At 41.3% G+C, this 19,194-nt stretch overlaps 1 protein-coding gene across 2 annotated transcripts in view; it reads left to right on the top strand.

Moving 5' to 3' along the window:
* The window catches only part of ANKHD1 (ankyrin repeat and KH domain containing 1), a gene marked incomplete at its 3' end in the record, with an annotated part of 130,738 nt that overhangs the window by 89,486 nt on the left and 22,058 nt on the right, over window positions 1-19,194 (top strand). For both annotated transcript variants that reach the window (XM_082490157.1, XM_082490158.1), the window contains 12 exons: window positions 72-815; window positions 8,771-8,916; window positions 9,058-9,169; window positions 10,016-10,161; window positions 11,634-11,776; window positions 12,576-12,789; window positions 14,006-14,181; window positions 14,821-14,983; window positions 16,141-16,236; window positions 16,535-16,651; window positions 18,030-18,204; window positions 18,551-19,004. In XM_082490157.1, the coding sequence (XP_082346283.1) occupies window positions 72-815; window positions 8,771-8,916; window positions 9,058-9,169; window positions 10,016-10,161; window positions 11,634-11,776; window positions 12,576-12,789; window positions 14,006-14,181; window positions 14,821-14,983; window positions 16,141-16,236; window positions 16,535-16,651; window positions 18,030-18,204; window positions 18,551-19,004 (2,686 nt within the window). The remainder of the gene's footprint in view (window positions 1-71; window positions 816-8,770; window positions 8,917-9,057; window positions 9,170-10,015; window positions 10,162-11,633; window positions 11,777-12,575; window positions 12,790-14,005; window positions 14,182-14,820; window positions 14,984-16,140; window positions 16,237-16,534; window positions 16,652-18,029; window positions 18,205-18,550; window positions 19,005-19,194) is intronic.

Consider the following 19,194-nt stretch of genomic DNA (forward strand, 5'->3'; position numbering starts at 1 on the left):
TTTGGTGGGTGAGAGGGAGGTTTGGGGTATCTTCAGCATGGCATTTTTTCAAACATTTTTCATGTGCTTAGGTGCATCCAAGCAGAAGTCAAGTTCCCTGCAGGTAGCAGATAAGGACCTACTGCCACCTTTTCACCCATACCAGCCTTTGGAATGCATAGTAGAAGAGACTGAAGGCAAGCTGAATGAACTTGGACAGAGAATTAGTGCTATTGAAAAAGCACAACTTAAATCATTGGAATTAATTCAAGGTGAACCTTTAAATAAAGATAAGATTGAAGAACTTAAAAAGAACAGAGAAGAACAAGTACAGAAGAAGAAGAAAATATTGAAGGAGCTACAGAAGGTGGAAAGGCAGTTGCAGATGAAAACCCAACAGCAGTTTACCAAAGAATATTTGGAGACCAAAGGTCAGACAGACACACCACTTCCCCTGCAGCAGCAGTGCCCACTTACAGGGGTCTTCCCAGAAGTGGAAGCAGATAAGGGTCTGCCAGAGGATAACTTTTCAGGGTTACCTCAGGTTGACACAATCTTGTCTAAAGATGACGAGCAACAACAGTCTCCACCACCTGCTGAACAAATAGAGTTTGTCCCTATCCAGCCTTTGCCAGCACCGCAATGTAATTTTTCTGGTAATATAGGTTATAATGGGACAGAGTCTCTTGAACTTCAGAAAGCATTAGGGAATCAGCAGAATGTAGGACAGCAGCAGCAAATTGCTGGGCAGGGGCTCTTAGTTCAAGAACCAGACGGATTAATGGTTGCCACTCCAGCACAGACGCTTACCGACACTCTTGATGACCTAATAGCAGGTGGGTTAAGAAATATACCTATTTTTGCATTAATTTGTGTGCTCAGTTTCCCTCTGTCTCCTTCCCTACAAAAACATCTTGGGGTTTTCCAACTGGGGAATACTTGCTTAAGAATAAAGTTCCTGATTAGTGCTATTAATCCTAACAGTGACTTCCAGTTCTAACATGAGACTCTTAAATATCTTTTTTTCCAAAGTGCAAAACTTCCTGTACTGGAGACCTGTTTTAGCCCCTTTGGCCTCATCTTTTTCTGTGCTTCTTTAAAAAGCCTTATCGTGAGCGATTAGTAGTGCCCATTAGGAAACCTGAAAGCATGACAGTTTTATATCTTCTGTAGAATTTTCTATACAGGCTTATACCTCAGTGACTTTCTTCAGTGTGGTAGCCATCTCTAGAAAAAGCCAAATTATTGTCACTTGTACGGACAAATATGTCCTTCTTGCTGCTCGAGGTGTTCCGACAGTTTAAACACAACCTGGAATCCGCGCACAACTGCTCAGTTCTGTAATGGCTTGTGTTTTCAGAAGACACTCTAACCCCAGGTGTTCTACAGGAATATCTGCTTGTTAGCTATGTGGCAAAAAACGTGTGCTGTTATCTGCATGAAAAGCAAAACTCCAAACATCTTTCCATTTGCTGATAACGGTGTGAAGAGGAATGGAAGTTCCTACACACTGGGTTGTGTGAGTCCCCTTGTGGAAAAAGAGGTATCATTTCGGTTGACTTAATTTCATGGATATGACTGGGAATAATGTTTGCTGCAGGAGGTATGTAGGATATAGCCAGTGTTGTTTGGTCTGTAGGTTGTTTTTTTTTTGTTTTGTTTTGTTTGGTTGTTTTTTTTTTTTAAATTTGGTGGTTTTCAACTTTTCTTTGCACCTTGTGTCTGTCCCTCAGCCCTTATTTTCATGTCTCCCACCCTGCCTCTCTGGTGTCACTGCCCTGTCCTCTAAAGTTCATTTCAGGGTTGTAGAAACCTGTGGTAAGACCTTCTGCCAGCCATTCCTGTGAACTTTTAGAATGATAACTGCACCAAGCTCATGCCAGTCGAGACAACCTGCAACTGTGCAACCTCCCAGGGAAACCACAGTTGGTGGAATAGTGTGGTGTGTCGCACCAGCTCCCTCAGCTGTACAGTGCAATTCAAAGAAACCCTCTTGTATTAGTGAACTGGTCGTAGTCCCCCCAGTTCTGGCATGATGTGCCTCCCTCCATCAATCCACACTGCTATTCAGAGTAGGTAGCCAACACTAAACCAAAAATGCATTTGGATTATTCTGGATTTTTATTACTCAAGCTTTAATACTGGAGTGTGTGAGGAGGGAAATTTGAATGGTTAATGCAAAACGTGATCAACAAGGGCTTAATCTCTGGAGCAGATCCTGTTGGTGATGGTTTAATGTCTCCAGCCCAAGATCATGCGGTGTGTGCCCTTCCACGGCGAGCAGCTGCCTATTGCACCTCTGATATTCAGTGCAGCCAAAATGAAAACCTGCTTCTGTCAGCTGAGTGCGAGAACTGTGCCATTTGGAAAAGATTGCAAACAACCAGAAAAACTTTATCTTAAAAACAATTTTAAAAGCCCCCTTGAATAGACATTGGTTCATTTTCTGCAGCTGTTTACTGGTTTTGCTAAGTAATTAAAGGCATATTTTTGCTAAGAAATGAGATTTACTCATCTCAAAAATTGATACAAAAGCATGCTCTTCTACAAATATTTACAGAAACGCAACTCAAGGAAACTTTAGTTGTCCAGTTCCAGAGGCTTCTGCAAAAATGTATTCATGTTGCTTTATTGAAATATATTTTCTTCTGAAATTCGTAAGTTTGTTTTACACCCCACCCCCCCCACCCCCCCCACCCCCAAGAAATAGTTGGAAGAGAATTAGGTATTTTGCTCACTTTTGAAATCCGGACTGTGGAAAAGAGATTGACCCCTGTGTAAATGATAATCCTGCTGTATCTCAAATTTAATTGCATTTAAAACCAAACTAAATCTATGTACTCATACTCCAAACTCTCTGATCCATATTTAAAATGCACTTGACCTTTTTCCACAAACTTGCCCATTAGTCCTTAATTTTATACAGAAATTTTGAGCCATAGAAACTGTTGCGAGATGTGATTTTTACATGCGTGCTACAGATGCCAGATGTTACAGGGTTGTGCCTGGTGGTTGGGAAGTCTGTCCCCTGGAGGAGTGCCGCTGAAGTGTCCCCCAAGATCATGGTACCATTGGTGGAGCTGCAGTAATGGTGTGGAGTGACTCTTGTTTTTTTACAGAATGGTTTAGGTTGGAAAGGACCTTAAAGACCATCCAGTTCCAATCCCCCTGCCCTGGGCAGGGACACCTCCCACTAGACCAGGTGTCTAAATCTCCCCTCTTCCAGTTTGAAGAGGTATGAACATTTTTATTACTGCTGAGTATTCCAGTTTGTATTGGGTCTGCTTCAGAAGAACAGAAATCTTAAATCGTTTTTTCCCTCTGCACTGAAATACATTTTACTGTTGCTCTCACCAGTGGGCACGTAAGAGGCAGGTTTGTCAAAGACTTAGCTGAGACTAGTGGTAAGAGAGAACTTGCATTTCTGCAAAGCCTCAAATCTTTCTTTTGCTGTCTGACTTAATTGTGACAAAATATATAACTGGAGTATTTAGCTTGCCGGTCTGCTGGCAGAATTTCTCAGCTGCTAGGTGCTGAGATGGTCGATGTCAAGGTGCGAAGGGCTGGAAGTCTCACTGGCAGTCTCACTGGCAGTCAGTGGTAGATGTGTACCTGAGTCCCCTCTTTCATAAAGCTACGCAGAAGTAACTGAGTAACCTTTGGAAAGACAGGTAAAACCTCAAAATGAAGCAGCTCTTTTACTCCAGAACATTTTACATGTAGTGGAGTTGGTTTAGATGTGCTGTCCAGATGACCCAGACAGGCTGGAGAGTTGGGCAGAGAGAAACCTTATGAAGTTCAACAAGGGCAAGTGTAGGGTACTGAGCCTGGGGAGGAATAACCCCATGCATGAGTACAGGTTGGGGGCTGACCTGCTGGAGAGCAGCTCTGTGGAAAGGGATCTAGGAGTCCTGGTGGATAACAGGATGCCCATGGGCCAGCAATGTGCCCTGGTGGCCAAGAAGGCGAATGGCATTCTGGGGTGCATCAAGCAGAGTGTGGCCAGCAGGTGGAGGGAGGTCATCCTCCCCCTCTACTCTGCCCTGGTGACGCTGCATCTGGAGTATTGTGTCCAGTTCTGGGCTCCCCAGTTGAAGAAGGACAGGGTACTGCTGGAGAGGGTGCAGCAGAGGGCTACGAAGATGATTAGGGGATTGGAGCATCTTTGTTATGAGGAAAGACTGGAGGACTTGGGTCTTTTTAGTCTAGATGAAAGAAGACTGAGGGGGTATCTTATTAATGCTTACAAATCCTTAAAGGGAGGGTGTCAGGGGGATGGGAACAGTCTTTTTTCTAGTGGTGCCCAGTGAGAGGACAAGAGGTAACGGGCACAAACTTGAACATAGGAAGTTCCATCTTAATACGAGGAGGAACTTCTTTCCTGTGAGGGTGGCAGAGCACTGGCACAGGCTGCCCAGAGAGGTGGCTCCCACTCTGGAGCCATTCCAAACCCACCTGGACGCTGTCCTGTGCAACTGCTGTAGGTGCCCCTGCTCTGGCGGGGGGTTTGGACTGGGTGAGCTCTAGAAGGCCCTTCCGACCCTGACCATTCTTTTATTCTATGAAGCAAAAATCTTGCAACTAATCCTGTCTTTGAAGATGTGATTTATTACAGTAAAAATTTTAATGTGGTTTACAGGAGTAGTACAGAAGTTGTGCAGTTTAGAGTGGGAAAGCAATAAATTATTTTTGGATCATGTCTTTCAATGGAAGAGGACGTAATGTCATTTTCACTACTAGGTACACATTTGGTTTCTCGAAGCATCTTGCATAGCTGGAATTTCATTTCAGTTCACATTATGCATTTACTGTAGTAGATTTCTTAGTTTGCTATATCTGAATTAAAGTGGTTTTTTTTTTCTGTTTTTAGGTTATTCAAGATGAACTTTTTCTTTGTTGCTGTTTTTTATCTCTAGTTGGAATATTTTTATTCCTGTTTGTTCTACTGGGCTGGTATTTGTAATCAGGAGGTGGCATCTCTGTGTGCTTCTGGCTGACTGTCCTCCTGTGAGCTCCCATTTGTATACTGAAATTCCAGGCGTGTTTTGAGAAACTTTATTAATGGTTATTTGGCTCTGAAGTTCTGGTTGTCGTTGGTTATAGAGCATTGTGGTATTTTAACGTCATGATTTGGAAGGTGACATCTGAGTTACTGTATTTAGGATTGCTGTTTGGAGTAAAACTGGTTACTAGGATAATCCGGAGGGAGAAATGATGCCTCAGGAAATGAGACACAGTTACCAATGTGCAAAAGCCTCTGTGCAGTAATACATTACTGAGCAGCTGTGTGGACAGGCTGAAAGACTGCTCAGTCATGGAAAAGGATTGTTTCCTTTGTCCTGAAAATCCCAGTTCCTTTGAGGAAAGGGGAAGTGAAATCCAAGTCCCGTATTGCTGAACATCCGTGCTCATGGCATGGCAACGGTTAGGCAGATGCAGTTCCAGACTGCAGCTCATCCGGAGCTGCTTTGCTTGAGGTTCTGCCAGTGCCTCCAGAGTCATACTTAGATAAAATACCAAGTTCTTGCTCCCTTTTGTTTTACTTATGGTTCCTGTGATATTTTTTCATAACTTTTTTTCTGTGTCTTTGGAGAGATGTTCTAATCCCATCATCTTTCTGTGTCTTCCACTTCACACAGATTCAAAGAAAGTCCCTTTGGAAAGTTGCAAGCCCATCTTAAATGTGGGGAACCTGAATTTTGTTGTGTGTGGAATAATTCTTTTTTTAATTTAAGTCTTTTAAATATTGAAGTCTCTGGAAACATCCAAAACCTATGTTACAAAATAGGTATTTTGTAAAGATCTGAGTTACACATTGTGAAAATTTATTTTTATTTGTTTTTTTAATCAATGCCTGCCTATCAGTGTGTTTATCGGTACCCTTCCCAGGGAAAAGACAAAATGCCTTTTGAGTAGGAAGCAATCTGCACATTGGAAAGGTTCGCCCCTTGTCTTCTCAGAGGGTGACAGTCATGCATTTTTCTAGTCTGTTAAATCCTGTGGCGCGGCATAGAGATGCTGCAGGTGATCGTTGTGTCCCCGTCCCACCCCCTCAGCCCCTGTTGGTTTTATGCCCTCCACTTAGCCTTTCCCCTTGGAGTCGCGGGAGGCAGCAGCAGAGAGGTTGCTCTCCCGTTGTGTCCTGTCAGTAGGACAACCTTGGCTCACTGGATGGGTTTTGCGGGAGCAGTAGCTGCCCCACCTCCCATGAGGTTGGTAATCCAGAAATGGACTTGGGGAAATACGAGTTAACTCTGATTTCATACATATGTATGCGAAGGGGTGTTGGAACCAGTGCTGCAAGGTCTTCTTTAGTTAAACACCTACACGTTGTTGTGTAATTTAGGCTGAGCTAAATCAGCCCCATGAAACTGGAGGCAGAAGTTCTCAGGTGTGCTTTGCTCCACGCGAATGACGTTGATGCTCCATTGGGCCAGCTTGTCAGCTACACTAAGAAAATAGAAAATTCCACTTTAAAAAATCCTGCAGTGTTGTAAACTCAGTAGTTATTGAGGGGGTGATTAATCAATGGGTGTTGTAGGACTATTTGTTATTAGATTTTTATTTTAAATGAGAGCTTGGGGTATCAGCGCAGGGTTTATCTGCATTTCTACTGCCTTTGGTGTTCTCTCTCACGTTTGACATCGTTGTTACTGTGCACATGAAGTGCTTAGTGCACACTCATATGTTTCAAGCACGTGATAAAAATCTAAAGTATGCAAGAAATACTTGGACATTTCCAGTCGTGGTCACGAAATGTAGAGAACTTGAGGAACCTGTAACAGCAACACTGAATATATTGCATTAAGGACCCTTAACCTGGCGGAAGGGGAGTCCCTCTGCGCACCCTGCTTTGTCAGCGCAGTACAAGCACGTGGTTTTAGCTATGTCTGTAGTTGCAACATCTGAAAGCATTGAGCCAGTGTCTTTCTCGAGGAACCAGTTTGATTTAAAGTAAGTCCTTAACAGGGTGATTTGTTGTATTGTATTTTTGAAAGAGTAATCTTTAGAAATCCAATTACTGTCTTGCACTTCAGTACACTGAGCAAGAAAACAATTGTATTGCGTTAATTAATGCTCATCTGCTGCTATAAGTGGTAATCCATAGTAAGCAGATGAAGTGTGGGAGCTTTTATATTTGAAACTTTTAATACGAACCTGGTTTGCTCGGGAAGGTTGTAACATGAAGTGAAAATGTACTCTGTATTCAGGTGCAATGCTTTGTTGCTTCAATGTGGTAGCCAAATGTTCGGGCTGTTTTTTGCCTGCGTGCCAAGGGGAATACTTTACTTAGAAAAGACACGTGAAAACTGTCACCTCCCATAATTTCAGTGGCAAGCCCCCCCATGTTTCCAGAACCCAGCTGAAGTGACCCATCTAAACCTGCTCCAATCTGTTCCTCCTTTGTGGCGCATATGCAGTCCTGTAGATTGAATTAGTGATATTAGTGGTCATGTTGAGGATTTTTCTAAGACTTTTCCATCTGCACCATTTTCCTGTGAGTAATTGCTGGTGTGTAATCTGTCAATGAAATCGGAAGGTTGAGCTGGGAAAGGTTTGCAAAAATTTCTCCTGAAGTTGTATGCAGATTTGAGTTCATCCGTCATCTTCCCTGACTGCTTGAAACACTTGGACAAAAGCAAAATGCTGCTGCTTATTTCTTACCTGCAGTTGTTAGTGTTTTCCATCAGCTGCGTGTTCCAGGAATGCTACAAAATACTGTGTGTTTTGGAATAATTAAAGCTAACCAGATACTCTGTCTAATGAGGCTGCACAGTGTAGAAATTTGGCAACCCAGCAGTGACAGTACTTGTCAAATCTGACCGCTATATTAGCGTGGCTCGCTGTAGTTACAGTACATCACTATTGCATAGGTTTGTTAGACCTTCCCGACAAGTAATCCCAACTGAGCCTTAGATTGGGCTCCCCTCAGACTCTCCTTTGGTTACAAAGGCAGGCAGAGCTCTTGGCCCCACGATACGTATGGGCAGGGGTATTACTCTGCTTGTTCTGGTAAAGCTTCCTTTCAAACTAGTTAAATAAAATTTGGTTCTCAATTATCATTTTTTTTAAAATTGTTATTTTTTTTTTTTTTTAAAATAAGATAAAGTTGAATTCCTTGTGTCCCTGAGCTGCGCTAGATCTTCAAGATGAAATCTCTTACAGGCTATGGATCAATCAGAATAAATTGTAGGGAGCACAGACAGTTTTTAGGTTTCTTATTTTTGTTGACTGCCCCCTCCTGTCTGCTTCTCTTCCACCCTTCCTGGGTTGCTTTAACTCTGAGACATGATTAAATGGTGTATATTGCTGTCAGTCATCTTGCTTTGAAGACCTCCTCTGGAGACTAGGTGTGCACTAACCTTTATGTGGAAAAAATTCTGAATTCCGGAATGAGACTGTATTTCTGAACGTGAGGTTTGTGTTTTAGTGATAAATCATTTGCCTGCTTAGACTGAGCATTTGATTGAACTCTAACAGTGAAGGTTACAATTTGAAAAGGGTGACTAATAATCTTCATAATTCATACTCGTAATGCGTACAGACTAATTCATAAAATTATTGTCTAACTTTATGCAGTTTGGAGACGATACTTACACTGTTTAACTGCCGGAAAGCTTCTTTGCATAAGACACCAACTTGTTTGGTTTTAGGAACACTTAATTTGTTTCCCCCCCCCCCCCCATTACCGTATTGCTATTAGACCATTGCAATTTTACGGGATTAAATATTTTTCAAATAAAATGTGGTGTTCCTAAGAGCAGATTAATAACACGGTGTTACTTTTCAGCTGTGAATAGCAGAGTGCCCAGTGGCTCCACCAGCTCCTCGCACACTACCGAATCCCCTACACCGGAGCCATGCTCACAGGCAGCCAGCAATGTGCCCTCGCAGTCAGTGCTCCCTATGTATCCTTCAGTTGACATCGATGCACACGTGAGTAATTGCAGTTGGTCTTGTGGGGGTTTGCCAAAAGGAAAAACTTTAATCTAGTACTGTCCTGAAAATGTTAATGTTCTCTTGTAAATGTATTTTTAATTTTTGAATGTCTGCTTCTTTTTCTTCCCAACCACGAAGACTGAAAGTAATCACGACACTGCTCTGACCCTTGCATGTGCGGGAGGTCATGAAGAACTTGTGTCTGTACTGATAGCACGTGGTGCCAATATTGAACACAGAGACAAGAAGGGTAAGTTAAAACCGTAAAACAGTTTGACCATGAACTACAACTTGAAACAGGGACTTTCTAATTGGGAATTGGGATTCTTATCTTCAGAAAATTAACAACGCTTGCAAAAAAGTAGAATTGCATTCTTGCACTTCACGTAGAAATACTGGCCGTAGAAAGCCAATGTTACTGCATGACTTTCTATCTGTATTTTTGAAAGGAAGTGCATCTGAGTCATATCTTAGGCAGATTTGTAAAATGTGAAACACTTTTGTCCTTACGATTCACCCTCTACAAAAGACCTTAGCATTCTAGATAGAGTGTCTAATGGGGGTAAATAGCAAATCTTGGCTGACAAAGCTAATGGGGAGCAGTTGTCTGGTTGTGTGTTGTATTGTTCCCAAAAACAGAGTTCAGCAAAATCTCAAATCTTTTAGAGCTGAGAGAACAAAACCACCGTACCCTTCTCCTTGGAACTCACATTGACCTCTGGAAATAAGCAACATGTGCAGTGCGGATGTGTTCACTAGTTGGAGCTTTATTGAACAGGAGTTAAGTGGAAAGCCATGACTTCTCTAAAGAGATGGGTTGGTTGGAACTTAATCCAAACTGACCAGTGCAAGTAGGGTTTAGATTTCTTTTGAAAAGCCTTTAATTGTATTTGGCTGAAATCAGTACCTAGATGTATCGGGGTCAGAAAAGTGCTAGGAAAGGGCCCGAGATTGTGACCTATACCAGGATACCCTCAGTCTGAGGAAGACATGCCTGATCAACAGAAGTCATCGTGAATTACCCCTTTTGTGCATTTTACTCCCTAAGAATACTTTCGAGGTTCTCGTTGCTTTTAACATGATCTCTTGCTACTAGGTTTTACGCCTTTGATTCTGGCTGCAACTGCTGGGCATGTTGGCGTAGTGGAAATTCTACTAGACAAAGGAGGGGATATAGAAGCACAGTCTGAGCGCACAAAGGATACTCCGCTTTCATTGGCATGCTCTGGTGGACGCCAAGAGGTACAGACATATTTGTCCTCAATGGGTTTGAATTGTGTTTTTTAGATAGATTTTGTACATTGTTTTTTTGTTGATGGTATAATAAATCATCCTTTTCCTGGAAGGCTTTTAACCTAAGTGTAGGTAATTTAAGTCTTTTTTTTCTCTTCCAAGAGGAAAGGGAATTTATTCTGTTCTCCCTTGGCTATCCCAGTTTTGTTAGCTAATGGTTGTTATAACTTGTGGTCTTTCTTCTGTCAATGTGTCCTTGCAAGATAAGTACTTTTGTGAGGGAGGTAGAGATGTTTAATGAATAACTCTATTCACTAAACACTTTCCTTATGCATCCTCCCCACTCTCAAAACTAAAACAGCCGGTGCAGGCACACAAGGCCAAAAACTGGAATTTTGGGTTGGCAGTACATGGTTGTAGTGGTAATGTGCAGGTGAAATGCAGGGCATATTATATTAGTCTTTCAAGATCATTTCTGCTTTTTCTTTTTTTTTATTTTTCCCAAATAAAATTTGTTAAATCCTTCGTACTTCAGTCGTGGGCCTACTAGCTTGGCATGGGGATGGCAAAGGGCTCTATGCCAGATACGGGAGTGGTAAGTTTTGGATTTTGTAAGGATTAAAACAGTTGGCCAAAATTGGAAAGTTTCCACTTTGACTTTTGAATTGCAGATATTTAACAGTAAAGGTGCTGCTCACAAATAAAAAAAAAGATCACTGTGGCCCGTGATAGCATCACTTATTGAACTACTTAAGTCTTTTGTTCTTCCTCTTTATTTTTTTCCCTTATGCCAGAATCTACCTTTTATGTTTCGGGCTTAACAATTTATGAGGCAGCCTTTTTTCTGCCTTATTTGAAAATCACCTAGCCTATATTAGTAGTAAAATGAGGCCCACTGAAGTGCTGAACATCACCAGAAATGTTTTAATTTTTCCCCTTTTTATTTCCCTTAAGCAGCTTGTGATGAAGGAGAGAAGTCCTTCCTCATGCTTGTTCCGTTAAACATCAGTCAGTCTGATTTTTACCATGTGGTTTGTTGGAAAGACAGTATAATACAGATGGTCAAACTTGGCTCAAGTGTCATCTGAATTAAAGTTGTGGGAGTTCCTGAAAGAGCCACTCAAACAGTGTGAGACACTTATGGGAGTGGGATAGATCCCTTGTTTGCAAACTTAAGATTCACAGGAAGAGCTTCACTTTAAAGCCTTGCATTTTTGATTAGGTAAAATTTTCTGGAAGACAAGTGCTGAGCTGCTACAACCCACGCAGATTAGCTGATGTATTAATCAATCGCTAAGTCTGTGCAGCACATATACAAAAGTGAAACGCAAGAGGATAGAGGTTTTTCTGTAGACTCTTATCTGTTGACAATGAAAACTGATAGCATACTGGAAGGTTTGAACACGTGATAACATCCTTTTGCTTCCTAGATAATAGCAAAGGCCACAGTACGTCTGCTAACATGCACGCTGTCTTTTCAGGTTGTTGATTTGCTGTTGGCCCGGGGAGCAAATAAAGAACATAGGAATGTGTCTGATTATACGCCATTAAGCCTTGCTGCATCTGGTGGCTATGTTAATATCATCAAAATTCTTCTTAATGCCGGGGCTGAAATTAATTCAAGGTAATGTGCTGTGTACACCAGATGAACTGCAGTGTAGCACAGATACTCCATTGCTGGCCACCTACTGAGACATAGGTTGGAGTCTTTAGCGCTTTCAGACCTCCTTGCAGCCATTCTACGCTGATATTATCCTTTATGTTCATGTTATTGTAGTGCTTTTAAATTGCCTTTAACTATCACCAACTTTATACCTAAATCTTAAGGGATTGGTATAGTTTGCAACCTTTTTCCTTCCCTTTCCCTTTTTCACCATTCTGGGATCCAGAAGTCAAACTTATTTCCAGTAGAATTGAGTAAAGAAACCAGCCAGAGCACTCGGGGCAGCTTTATGTGTTTGTTTGAAGCCGGCTTTTTCAATAAGAGGAACAAATTTACACAGCTATGTATCTTAAGCCTCCTCTTTACTCATTTTAAGAAAATTTACAGATATTGTTTCACTAGAGAAAGTTAAAACTGCAGCTTGTGCTAGTAGCATGTTTTTTCTGAACGGATCAGATATGCAGCCTTGATTTTTAGTATACATTGTTTAAGACGTGTGTACTTCAGCCATCTGAATGTCTGAAAGCTGAAATGTATTTTCATTGTTTATAAACTGTAATTGTCTATTGCATGTAGTTGTTGTGATGGTTTCTCCTAATCGATTCAAAACTGCTAGTATTTTAGGTCAGTGTCTATATTTGTATGTGTTATGTGTTCCTTTCTGGCTTACAACAAAACATTTTGTTCCTTTTAAATACACTTACATTTCCCAGAGCATTCCTCCGGTTCTGGGAACTGCAGTTTGTTTCTTTCCCTTTAGGACTGGCAGTAAGCTAGGTATTTCTCCCCTGATGCTGGCTGCCATGAATGGCCACGTACCTGCTGTGAAACTGTTGCTTGATATGGGTTCTGATATTAACGCCCAAATTGAGACCAACCGGAATACGGCCCTCACCCTGGCCTGTTTCCAGGGCCGAGCAGAGGTGGTCAGTCTGCTTTTGGACAGGAAGGCCAACGTCGAGCACAGGGCAAAGGTAAGGATGTGAATTGCCTTTCCTTACGACTTATTTCTAACAGGTGATTTTGCAGAGTTGTCAAGTTTCATCAGATTTTCCTGTTAGCTGGAGCCTCTCTGGGCTCAGAGGACTTACTAAATGTTCTGAAATAAGTTGTGTGGGGTTTTTTCTTTCTTTTTTTTTTTTTTAAAAAAAAAAAAAGAAAAAGCATCCATAATGATGAAGCTTTTGCATTAGGGAAAAAGATGACTAGTCCTTCTGAGTTCCTAATGAGCCTCAAATGGACTCTTGTTCTGTAGTACTGAGAAACTTTCTGGGTTTAAGCTTGACGTGATACTCATTAACAGAACATATATACATATTTTTACTTGTGAGTTAAGTCTAGACAGAAAGAGAATAGTGTTGCTTATAGTGATTCTCAGATTTCTTGTCTACAACAGAAGTAGTGCAAACTTTGTAAAGCTTTTACGTTGCTGTCAAACCCGTGGCTTCAGTACTGTGACTTTCTGTGCCTCTGAAATGCTCCACAGGTCCCATCCTTTGGTACTCTGGGACAGCTTTGTGTCTCCTGCCATAAAGCAAGCTTAAAGCTTGTGTAGACAGCCAGACTGATTTCCCCAGCACAAAGGAATTTTTGGTTACTCCTAAGGCTGCTGAAATAATTGCTGTGTCTGTCTACCCCGCCTGCTTCTGGAATGACTGTGGCTGGAGAAAAGGGGATATGGATAAAAGCCAGCTCTCAAATGGTCAGTTGGGCATGTTAGCAGCTGGTATAAGTTTATTTAACAGTTTAGCCTGGCAACTAAGTTGGGCCAGATCAGTCTCAGCGCTAAGGGAGGCTAGAGAAAAGCTACAAAGCCAGTTCCTGAGCATTTTCGTAGAAACACTTGTGTCTTCATTTGAATCTGTTGTAACCCCTATTTTAGAGATCCTGTTAAACTTTGATTTTGCTGTTCAGACAGGTATCTGGTGGTATTTAGTCAACAGTTTGCCTGGGTTTGTATAAATGAAAGCCCAAGAGAATATTTGGGTTTTGGTTTTGTTTTGTTTGGTTTGTTGGTTTTTGGTTTGTTTTGGTTTTTTGTTTGAGAAAGAGACTGCTTGAAATTAGGCTCCTAAACTAAATATAAACAGCTAAATAAAAAATCCGATTTCCCTGTGTAGAAATCATTTATGTCTCACCCAAAGTATATTGTACAAATTTCACACTGTGTAACTCATTCTCTTTGCACAGACTGGTCTCACACCTCTGATGGAAGCAGCTTCAGGAGGATATGCAGAGGTTGGAAGGGTTCTCCTTGATAAAGGAGCGGATGTTAATGCTCCACCTGTGCCTTCCTCAAGAGATACAGCTTTAACAATTGCAGCAGATAAGGGTCACTACAAGTTCTGTGAGCTCCTGATTAATCGGTAAATTATCTCTTACCATTAGCAGCACATTTGTTCCGTAGGTGTATTCCTCTGTAGTGAGGGTGCCCTTATTTACGTTGCCTTGTACATCCGAGAGCAAAGGGAATGGGCAGCTTTGGAAGTAAGATGTATCTGTGCCCTGCTCTCCAGTGTGTTACTGGAGTATCCTGCTACTCCAGTGTTACTTAAACTAAGCAGGCAGCTGGGACGAGAGGTAAGCAAACAGTGTCTGGCTTGGCAGCTCTGTTGGCTGTGTATTAATCCAGCAGTTGCCACATGAGCGTTTCCCCACTGTCCCTTGAGGGGCAAAGCCTGGAAGTAGCTCTTGAGCTCTTCAGGCGTAACCCTATGCACTGCTAAAATCTCCAGGGGCTGCCTAGTCCTGTGGGTAGTTACCACATTAATGACAATTCGCAGGACCCATGGTTGCTAGTGTTCATTTCTGTAAGGGAGGTTTAAATAATCCCTGTGTCACTACGTTGCGACTTAAACAGCAGATTTCAGGGACAGAATTTCCCTAGCCACTAGATATCAGTACTTAAAGTTATATATCCAGTTGTACTCTGGTCTTTCATGATCTTCCTGACTTCCACCTTTACTCATGCCTTGTTTCACTTGATCACACTTGAACTTTTTTAGAGGAGCGCATATTGACGTTCGTAACAAGAAAGGAAACACGCCTCTGTGGTTGGCAGCTAATGGTGGTCACTATGATGTGGTTCAGTTGCTTGTGCAAGCAGGAGCAGATGTGGATGCTGCAGATAATAGGAAAATTACACCTCTCATGTCAGCGTTTCGCAAGGTAGGAGCCCAACTTCATTTTTTGTTTCAATGCTAAATGTTTTCAAAACAGAGTTTCTGATTTGGTCTTTAACCCGAACGCTTGGTTTTGGAAGAATCAAATATAACACAACAAAATTACTGTTTTCATAAAATGCGTGCTTTAGAGTAATCATAATCTGTGTACTTTACACAGATCTAATTTTTGAGAGGTAAACTTCATTTTGTGAACTATGTTAACTTTATTATTTCCAGTTATACACTGTCCAAAAACTTTCACTGTTTGAGATTTGTGTCTTATGATTACCATAATCCCCTCTAAATTTCTGCAGATTGCAGTGCTTGTTTCAGTCCTGCTTTTGAAGTGAACAAAATACCGCTCTGTAATAAGCTGTCCTGATTCCTTTGTGCTTCTCTTGTTCCGTTCTTAATTTGTTGTTGAGCAGGACACTTTGTAGTCAGCTTTTTTGTCACCACCTTTTCTTCTTGGCAGGGAGAACACTGCTTTGTGATGGTTTCATCAATTATGGTGTTGGATGCAAGGACCATAGCTATAGCAGAGGAATTAACAGTAACTGCTTTGCCTTTAACAAAATATCAAATAAGCCTACAGCTTTTTTGACAAACAGCAATACTGAGCACGCCACTGCTGTCCCTCCATTGCTTTCAAATAACTTCAGAGGCAACAGTTGGGTACTTTCTGTGTGGTTGCACGGTGTACCTCATCAGAGAGTGGATCCAGCAGCAGAGGAATGTGTTTGCCAGGATAATATTCAGGTGGCTCAGTTCCCTGATCAGACTTACCTTGTAATTGGACAATCTAAGTTAGCTCCGTGGCGTGAGAGGCTGGAGAGTGAGTTGGGGTGACAGGTGGGATCTACAGAGGGTGGTCTTGGCTGTTACTAAGAACAGAAACAGCTGCCTCTGCCCTTGTGCCTGGTTTGGTCTTTGTATTTTAAAATAAAAAAATTACTTGTGGGAGAGCTTGTCTTTGCCATTGTAACGTGTTGTCAACACTGAGCAAGCACTAACTACCTTTCTTCTCAAACAGCAGCTTACCAGAAATGTTCTTGCTTATTTTTAGTCTGTTGCGTTGGACTAAGAGATGTCAAACTTGTATTTTGATGACAAATGTTGACAATTGTATACAAGAGATTAAAATTTTCTTTGCAATTCTAGGGGCATGTAAAAGTAGTTCAGTTCCTGGTGAAAGAAGTTAACCAGTTTCCTTCGGACATCGAATGCATGCGATACATAGCGACAATAACTGACAAGGTGAGTTTAACTTTGGGAAAAGACGTCGCCCCTTATTTTCAGTAAAAATATGCATGAGAAATTCTTAAGTATTCGAAAACTGAGTGTACGTGTTTGCTCATACATTTGAGTAAACATGTTTGATTTGTGCAAGTCTCCTTTTTAAAACAGAACTTAAAAAAATAAATCAGTGTTTAGAGTCCTGTTGAAATAGTTTGTATTTTTATGAATACAGGGAAGCTAATCTCATGTTCATAGACCAGGTCTCACTCCTCAATTTTAGTTTATTGTGGAGAAGTAAGACAAGTTTGCATTCCAGGACCTGTTGAAAAAGTGTCACCAGTGTGTGGAGACGATTGTGAAAGCGAAAGACCAGCAGGCTGCGGAAGCTAATAAGAATGCAACGATATTGCTGAAGGAGCTAGACCTGGAAAAAGTGAGTAGAGATTTGCTGTTGTGTAGCATAAGGTTTTGAACTATGTATTAATCTATAGGCTGTATTTTTGGGGGCAGTAGTTCTTCATGCTCTGACTGTATGTGCTTTCTTGTCTCTAATCTGAAGGGTGCCTACAAGAAAGCTGGAGAGGGAGTTTTACAAGGGCATGGAGTGATAGGATGAGGGGTAATGGCTTCAAAATGAAAGAGGGGAGATTTAGGTTACATAATAAGAAAAAAATTTTCAGTCTGAGGGTGGTGAGGGACTGGTTGCCCAGAGAAGCTGTGGCTGCCCCATCCCTGGAGGTGTTCAAGGCCAGGTTGGACGGGGCTTGGAGCAACCTGGGCTGGTGGGAGGTGTCCCTGCCCGGGGCAGGGGGGTTGGAACTCGATCTTTAAGGTCCCTTCCAAACCAAACCATTCTGTGATTCTATTATAATATACAAAAAGTAAAGCGTATCTGAAGGTAGCAAGTTAGAACTGACTTCTGCTTCAGCCACTCCGTTGTCCTTAATAGGAAAGCTTGGACGTGGCAATAGTTACCTTGGGTAGTAGCTCTCTTGGATTACTTCAGCGCAGATAATGTGTGAATAATTCAGCCTCGGTGGTGAGATACACGGTATGTTATACATTGTGTAATATGTAGCCTATAAACATTTTATGGACTTCAACTCAGTGTTACAGAGGAGAGCCTACGAGCTGCCTGATGAGCTACACGGAGTTGTGCAGATGGTGGGGAAAATCAACTTCTTCCTCATGGAGAATACTGTGAAGTGTCCCAGAGTAATGCAGACATTCTTAAGCACTTTTTCACGGGCTCTCTTAAAGGAGGCTTTTACAATTTTTGATGAACAAGTTCCATATTAGTTTATTAAATTTCCTAGATTTCTGACTTGTTAAACAACTGTCAGTTGCTGTGCAAAGCTACAGTACAGCATAGTTGACTGATTCCATACATTAAAAAAGAAGTGGTTAAAATGATAGTGTTTTTCTCTGTAAAATACCCTGGAATGTCTTTTTGAGTCAAAGATGTGAACATTGCTGCAAAAATATAAATGAGGTTATTAAATGTTTCTTTTTAGAAAGGACTGAGATGATGAGAGATTTTGCTGGTTTTCCAGTAAAAGTATATTTTTATAACACCTGGTTTTGTTGTTGTTTTGTTGTCATTCCTTAGAAGTTTTGGGACCAACTACTCCTGTTGTTACATAAGGTCTGCTCAGTTTCTGCATAATGTTTTGCTATCTGACAAAAATCATTCTAGTTCATCGTACTCTCTCCTTTCTCCTTCCACCCAGATTTCTAGGGAAGATCTGAATTATAAGTATAGTTTAATCTGTGTGAAAATGTTTAAATATGGATCCTTTTCTCCTACATAGTCAAGAGAGGAGAGCAGAAAACAAGCCCTTGCAGCTAAAAGGGAGAAAAGAAAGGAAAAAAGAAAGAAGAAAAAAGAGGAACAAAAAAGAAAACAGGAAGAAGATGAAGAAAACAAGCCTAAAGAAACTCTGGAATTGCAAGAAGATGACGATGAAGAAGAAAATGATGACGAAGGTAAAGAAAAAGTGTTTCTATGAACAATGTAATTGTGGGAGTGCCTTTTTTTAACCATCTAGGTGTGGGAATCTGCTTGTAATGTGACATTGTTGCATAGCTTCTGCCCTGGTTCTTCCCTCTGCACTCAGAATTCCTGGCAAAATTTTTGCTCACTGTTTTTTTTTTTTTTTTTTCCTTCTTTGTTCCCAAAAGTCTTTCACTCTTGAAAGACTTACGGCTGAATGCAGTGCAAATAGTCTGACAGCTCAGCAAGGAGCAAAACTTCAGCTGTAGTGGCTTCAGTCAGGGCACCGCTTTCTAAATTTTGTGGGTTTTGATTGTATGTCAACTGTTTTTCTTTCAGTGGAGCAAGAAGTTCCTATAGAGCCTCCCAGTGCAACTACTACAACTACAATTGGAATTTCTGCAACTTCAACTACTTTCACAAATGCCTTTGGGAAGAAGAGAGCTAATGTGGTGACTACCCCCAGCACGAATAGAAAAAATAAGAAAAATAAAACGAAAGAGACTCCTCAAAATATGCAGATAATTTTGCCAGATCAGCATATATCTCTAGCACAGCAAAAAGCAGATAAAAATAAAATAAATGGAGAGCCAAGAGGTGGTGGTGCAAGTGGGAATAGTGATTCAGATAACTTGGATAGCACAGATTGCAATAGCGAAAGTAGCAGTGGAGGTAAAAGCCAAGAGTTGAACTTCACAATGGATACGAATTCCTCTGAGCGGCGCTATGCCTCATTGCTTATCCCCTCTCAGGAAGAAAAAACGAGCACCTCGGCTTCAAAAACACCAACGAGGTGAGACTGCTGTATTGCTTTCCTGTTGTTTCATGGGGTTTTACCTATGCCAATGTAAATTTTCTGTAGCTTAAGCTTTACACCAGCTGGTACATTCCCAAAGTCTTGAGAGACTGAGTTTGCTTTATTTGCATAGCTGTTAAATTATACTGTCAAGTTTGAACACAACCTGTTTAAAATGGTAAAGATA

The sequence above is a fragment of the Vanellus vanellus genome, assembly GCF_965231255.1.
Source record: "Vanellus vanellus genome assembly, chromosome: 13".
Classification (NCBI taxonomy): Eukaryota; Metazoa; Chordata; class Aves; order Charadriiformes; family Charadriidae; genus Vanellus; species Vanellus vanellus.